At 42.9% G+C, this 7259-nt stretch overlaps 1 protein-coding gene across 1 annotated transcript in view; it reads left to right on the forward strand.

Annotated features, from left to right (window-relative positions):
• Positions 1-7259, forward strand: part of LOC104500130 (melanopsin-A-like) — a 19757-nt gene that overhangs the window by 1559 nt on the left and 10939 nt on the right. Inside the window, exons 2-4 of the mRNA XM_010143733.1 lie at positions 3489-3631; positions 5518-5651; positions 6785-6988. Coding sequence (XP_010142035.1) covers positions 3492-3631; positions 5518-5651; positions 6785-6988 — 478 coding nt within the window. The 5' untranslated portion in view covers positions 3489-3491. The remainder of the gene's footprint in view (positions 1-3488; positions 3632-5517; positions 5652-6784; positions 6989-7259) is intronic.

Consider the following 7259-nt stretch of genomic DNA (forward strand, 5'->3'; position numbering starts at 1 on the left):
TGAGGTGGAATTACAGCACTCCTCTTCATGCTGTCTACCACCACAGAGCAAGTGCCAACAGGGACAAGCACAGAAATCGGAGCAGGAGCTGTGAAGAAAAATGAGTGCTGTCAGTTACTTGAGGCCTCTTGTAGGCAGGCAGTAGATGCCGTGCACCGCGGAGCCCTAAGAAATGATAGTGTTTCTGTTCCGATAGTTTTCCCAAATGATAGGGTTGGTTGTAATGTAAAAGGCCTAACATAACCACTGGTGGGATATGTATAAACAAGTGGCCTCATTACCTGTTATTTGTAGGAAAACTAAGAACAAAGAAAACTGGTACACGTGGGACTGCTGAAACTTTCGATGTTTTGGGCTCTATTCCATTAAAACCTTCGTTCAGCAAAACCAATGTGAAACAGCTTGATGCCAGATGAATTCCTAAAAGCAATGACAGAGCAGTCTCTCCTTCCCTTTCCTTGCCTTGCTTTACACCAAATTACATACAATTCATCTGATGTCCTCCACAGCCTCCAGGCCTGTTCTGTTTGCTTGCTTCAGAAATGTGCAGAATTTAATTACTGACTGTCAGAAAGTCAGTGTTTCACAGTTAATTGTCTCCTATAGAATTAATACCTATATAAGGCACCCGCAGCATGGTTGGTCTGTGGGTGTACTGGCACCCAGTGGTCCAAAGCCTCAGGCACAAGCTTCTTTTGCTGGTTGCCTCAGGAAAGCTGTAGTCCGTTGTCCATCCACTGCAGAATGTCCAATCTCTTAGCTGCCAATTCCTGTAAAAGAGCTGGAGCTGACAGAGGAGCATGTTTTCATCTCCTAGTAAGGAAGTGATATGTATGCAGCTTAGTGATGAATTGGAAGTGCTTAGGCCTGATCTAACACCTTGTGGTCAACTAACACCTTTCTTTGACTCAAACTTTGAATCAGAACTGTATTTCCAGTAAACACAGTGAAGTGACTTCTTAAAAGAATTGGCTCTTTCCTCTTAGAATAGCCAGAGTTGGACTCTGTGGTAAAAATCCCAGGCCAACAAGAAGTCCACACTAAAATGTGAATTTATTCCTCTTTGCCACAGACCTTTTTTGTCCATATATTTAGTATTGTTTATGTCCTATCATGGCTCCAGTATAACTATTACTTATTTTCACACTTGACATTTTTATTGACTCTGAACTTGTTTCATTCTAAAGTAATTTTAAAGCCTTCTACTGTCCCCTAAATAACCTTTCCTCTTGTGATTTCTCTGCTTACCTTTTAACTTTTGCCTTGTCCTTAGTCCTCCACAAATTTAATTCAAATTAAAGCCATTTTAATCTTTTGTAGCCAAAACAAGCTCCTTTAGTTGCTTCATTCCTACTACCTTGATCCGGTTCTGATTAAATGGGTAGCTACAGGGGAAAACCATTGGAAATTTCCATTCCACTAATAATCAGCATTAACTCTCTGTAGAATAGCAGTTTAAATGTTCTAGCCACAAGTCTAAGGAGAGGAAAAAACCCACCCCAACCCAAAGAACACCCAATCTCATTTAAGACACTCTCCCTCCACTTGCTGTTAGTATGGCTTTTTTCCTTTATTAAACTGGTAGTATGTTAAGCACACAACTTCTGCCTAGGCGAGATGCCCACTGATGTTGATGATGTGCTGTCAACTTACACTTTGCTGCAGGAACCTGAACAATAAATGCCACCATACTGTCATTCAGTGGATCAACATTAATTGGAGCAAAAGGGTAACAGCCAAAGCTCCACTTCCCCCTCTCTAGGATCAGAGTATTTGTCCAGTGTTTCATTGCTGCTGATGTAGAAGCCCAGGGAGTGCGCTCGAGTTGCTGAGGATTGCTGTGGGGAGATGATCAGCACACAACCAAAGACAATCTCTTCCAGAACTCCAGATGCTCCTGGGGTTCACCTCTTGCTACCAGCACACTGGTTTTAAATACACATTCTAACAACTTCATCCCAATCTCACAGATGTATTTTGAAGTAATGTCTGCCTCTGCTGTCTGAATGTACCCACCTCCTTTGGTAACTGGGGTGTTGTCAAAGTTCCACTCTAACACAAACTACTAAACACAACTGTAGCGTAGAAAGGAGAACTTCCTCTCTGCCTCTGTGCACTTTCCCCCTTCCCTACCAGCATCCTTCCATTTCCTGGAAGGAATGACTGTACCACCACTTGCTTGTGCCTGTGATGGGAATGCACATATCCAGCCTCAGCATTATCAAAGCTTGGTTGAGGCGCAGACCTTGGCACAGGCCATTGCCTTGTCCTGGATCCTAGGCCACAGCCAAGCTGACAGGATTCACATCTGGCAGATTACAAATGATTCAAAATACATATTTCCTGGGCTTTTCTCAATCTGGCTATGAAGAAGAGCCAAGATCTGTCCATGCAGGTGAACAAGGATGGGGCTTAGTGTTTTTCATGACTCCATTAGCTGGCTGGAACTGCTGCCAAGACATGTTTAGGACAGTGGTAGTTGCACAGGGGTGAGCGTTTAAGTCTCTTATCACAAGACAGCAGCAAAGTGATGCTTTGGACAGCTGTTTTTCCCTCCTCTTCAATTTCTATCAGGTTGTCCTGCTGCCAGTTTGCAGCCTTATTGTTCGCTTCATTACTAACCTGGGGTCACTTGCCCTACAATGGGTTTGTGGCTCCTGATGCTTAACTAAAACCTGTTTTAAAATTATTATTTAAAATGCTGTAGTCTTCAGACTTGGCTACTGAGTTTTGTTATGAGTTGGTAGTTGGTTAAGACATAAATGCTTTCATCAAAGGCTTTACTATGTACTTCAGAGAACAAAATACCTTTATTCAGTGCAGAGCGAAACAGCACTGGAATGGGAACCAGGCACAAAGTGCAAAGGATTTGCTTTAGTTTTTCTGATCCTTGATTTAGTTTCCAAAAGACTCTTGTTCAACGCTGCTAGGCCGTTGGTAACCACGTCCTGAGGGCAGCTCACAATTCAGTGCTGTTCAGTGTGAGAAATGAAATAGCCATACTGCAAAAGGAATCGATGCTTGATGGTCCACAGAACATCACTTCTGCGTAGAGAAGCCTAGCCAGTGGGGTCAGAGGACAACAGGAATCATACCTTACAGGTACAGAAACCTTCCTGAAGTGAAAACTACAGGAAACCTGCTTGTTGTTAACTACTGCACTATTTGATGTCAGAAATGCTGAAAAGGGTCCCTTCCTGTCACACTGTTTCTCCTCTATATCCTTGTCTTTTGGGAGAGAATGGATTGCCTTTCCCCGCCAAAACGCTACATCCAGTAAACATGTAAACTGCCCTTCGACCTTTGCACTGCTGATGGTGTATGTATCCCCTGAAGACAATCAGCAGTAAACATAATTTGAAAGTGATCTGGTTACTCTGTCTTTTTGCTTCCTCTCTTTTTGCATTCTGGACTGTTTCCTCTTCTAGAGAAGCAACTTCTTCAGCAAAGTCTGACAATGCACCTATGACTTCTTGTTCACTCCACAGAAGATGACAGTGCAAGATGTTCCTGGTGCCTTTCCTACAGTGGATGTCCCAGCCCATGCCCATTACACCATCGGAGTAGTCATTTTTATAGTGGGCATCACAGGAACTATGGGTAACTTCCTGGTCATCTACGCTTTCTGCAGGTATCTTTCTTTTTGGTGTTTTTTTCCAAATACTCAGATTTATGAGCTGTAACAGTACTGTGGCTCTGCAAATGTAGCGTGGCTGTGCTGTCAGACTGCTGCACAGACATTGTAAAACACACCAAGAGTCACTGCTGTAGGAAAAAAGTGGCCACCTGCCACTTCCCTCTGACTCCCTCCTACTAACCAGAGCCATAACAAACTTGTTAGCAGAACTGCAAAGAACTGCCCAGATATGCCAAGCAATAGGAAAGCAGCTGAAGCAGAAACCTTCCAGTGGAATTTTTTTATACCGGTTGAACTGTCTGCACTGGACTGATGGATGTTTCGCACCTATCTCCCACATACCTTCTTTATTTTAGCCATTTTCTTCCTACTCAGTTTCTTTTCTCCCTCTTTTCCTTGCTGACCATGTCTCTTGTTTTCACATTTTCTAACACTTGCCTTATTCCTTTTACCTAAAGCCACATTCCCACTGTTAGATCTGAAGGAAACTGGATCTCTGACAGCACTGTGATATTTCCACCATTCCTGTTCACTCATCATCCTGTTTCTGTTTTGTCTCACTGTGGCAGAGCATTGGGCACAGTGTCCAGGACAGTGAGCCTTTACCTCATGATGGGTCTTTGGGCACTAATGTACTACACCAAAATAATAGCACTTAGATTATTATTTGGCTGTGTTAACTTAAATCACTAGAGTGTGGATGAAAGTAGTCTGGCTCTCAAGCCTGTATTTGTGTGGTACATTGAATGGTAGGTTTCAGCATGCGCGTTCAGAGTAGACACCAACACTTGAGTGTGAACGATGCAGCCTTAAGAACTGAAGAAGAGTTGACATGCAGAGCAGATTCGTAAGGATGAAGTTCGGGAGGCAGCTTAGCTCCTTGGCTGGTCCCACACAGGAAATCCATCCATGGCAGTTGCAGTTCCTTTGGGAGACACAGCTTGTCTTCATCTGAAGAAGTTAGGAAGACAGGGATACTGATAGTAAAGTAACAAGTTTGGTGAACACACCACATGCCTACAGAGCAGTCTCAGGTAATGACAAACTGTAAGACAGCCAGCTGCTGGAAACAAGTATGTGCGGTAACTGTGCAGGCTACTGTACAAATACAAGTGGCCCATAAACATCTACTATCGTCCTCTTGCTCCTAAACTGACAGATGGGGGGACAGTAATCCTAGGGACTGACCAGTGCAGAGAATCCATCGTTTATTCTGGTGTTCTTCAGTTGTGTCTAGGACTGAAAATTTGAGAAAGGAGCTAGCTGAGGCCCAAGCTGAGGAGCTATCAGTTTAGTTTTTAAGTGTACTCTTTAAAGTGCTGTGCTATAAAACTACAAGTAACAAATACAGGCAGGATGCACTGAAGGCTGGCTATTGCTCTCTTCAAAGTCAGTGTCTGGGCCAGTGAAATGAGTGTCACAGAGAAGAACTGATGTAAAACAAAATGCTTCATCTGGTACGTAGACTTTGCTTAATCCCTGTCTTTGGAGTTGCTCTTGATCTTATCAGCAGTGGAAAATGCGTTCCCCTCCCCCTGCTTAACACGACCTAGATCCAGAAATCCATAGAGCACATCAACTTTAATTTCCTGTCAATCGTGGGCATGCAGTGCACTGGGTCAGAGTATTTAAAGCACAGTATGATTTATCCCCATCACTGAGCTGGTTATCAAAACAATGCTCTAAAAGCACACAGGAGTATAAGGGTGTAAAACTAAGCCTTGCCGAAGCGCTCTCGTGAGGGGAATGAGAAGCGCTCTGCTCCAGCTCGCTGTGCCGTGTGCCTTGGCATTTGTGCAGCTGCCAAGGCTCACAGGAAAGAGTAACGATGTCATTAACAGTGCAGCAGTGTTTAGCAACATTCCTTCTGATCTCTGTAGGAGTAGGAGCCTCCAGACTCCAGCCAACATACTCATCATCAATCTAGCTATTAGTGACTTCCTGATGTCCGTTACACAGGCTCCAGTTTTTTTCACCAACAGCCTCCACAAACGCTGGATTTTTGGTGAGAAAGGTTTGTATATGTTCTTTCTAAGATATCACTAAGCATGTTCTTATCATGGTGGCAGTTAATGTATTTCCTTATCCTCAGGTACACTTGCAAAGTTGAGAATTTCTCAATGTTGTTCCACTGACACAAATGTTTCTTTGAACATTTTTGTCTATGTGCAATAAGTACACTCCCAGTGCATAGAGGAAAATTACATACATGAGACAGACACAAAGGCGACATTGGCAGTGTAAGGCACAGGACTAGTCTTGACAGCATTCTTCCCCCATCATCTCGTAACTTAAGTTACTAACAGAGTCCTGTGACAAAGAAGTACCACCCCTCAAGCACAACCACTTAAAAGCTCTTCTAAATAACCAGCTCTGGGATTTGCACCTGGCAAAGTGAGGCAAGAAAAAAGGGAGTTTTCACAGCAGAAATATTAACTGAGTATTTCCTGTGCAGTAAGCGTGTAATGAAGGTGCTTTCATTCCTCCTATATAACTGCAGTAAGACGACAACTAGTCTTTGCCTTGTGAACAGGTATTGACAGAGAGGAAGGTCACAGAAGTATTTAATCTCTGAGGATCAAAAGTGCTTTTTTTTAGTTTTAGGAAGTGTTCAACTGCATACATGTTAAGATACAAAACCAAAACAAACCGCTGCTTTTAATCATTAAGTTGCTTGAATAAAACCATTCATTAATTTATCCATAGTCTGCATGTTTACTTCAGTTGTGCTGACCTCGAGGTAGAAGCAGTTCCCTGATATCGAAGTAGCTATAAGCTGTTGTTAAGCAACAGAGCTGTTTCTACAGCAGCTGCAGTAAAGCTAGGGTTAAGCAAGATACTAATGGACTGCTGAAATGATCCCACTAGAAACATCAGAAATCAGCGAGTGAAAGTATGTTCAGCATCCATGTCTGCAGCAATTGAAGCAAGCAGAAATCTTTGAAGTTTATCTCCATGGATAATGTCATTAGCAGGACAGGCAGCAGCTTTGAAACAGTATTGCAACTATAGGGGAAACTGTCATTGCATTGCTTTACAAATCCCAGAAGAGGTTAGTTCACAAGAAACACAGACTCAAGCTCTCCCAGAAATTGATAAGCGTGGGTAGATTAATTTCCCTGCTCCTTCTGTCCTCTTCACTGAAAGGCTGTGAGCTGTATGCCTTCTGTGGAGCTCTTTTTGGCATCGCGTCGATGATCACTTTGATGGTGATTGCCTTGGACAGATACTTGGTCATCACGAAACCCCTGGCTTCTGGTGGAGTGACGTCCAAGAGGAAGGCCCTAATAATCCTGGCAGGAGTCTGGCTGTACTCTTTGGCTTGGAGCCTCCCGCCCTTCTTTGGATGGAGTAAGTGAAATGGCGTAAAAGTCTTTTCCCCTTCTAGCATTGGATTAAAGACTGGTTACAGTTAATGGCTTGCATATTAGGCTTGAATAAATCACTTTGACAGGAAATTATAAAATACATATTGAAACTGAAGATACCTATTCAAAAGAAAAAATTGTGTATGACAGCGTATTATATAACAATGGTGCTTTTCCTTAAGCTCATTATTTACAGAATAAAGAACAGTAGATAAAATCAAAGCCAAATTGATGCCTATCATCCCATACCTACT

This window comes from Buceros rhinoceros, unplaced genomic scaffold, assembly GCF_000710305.1.
Source record: "Buceros rhinoceros silvestris isolate BGI_N320 unplaced genomic scaffold, ASM71030v1 scaffold17649, whole genome shotgun sequence".
Classification (NCBI taxonomy): Eukaryota; Metazoa; Chordata; class Aves; order Bucerotiformes; family Bucerotidae; genus Buceros; species Buceros rhinoceros.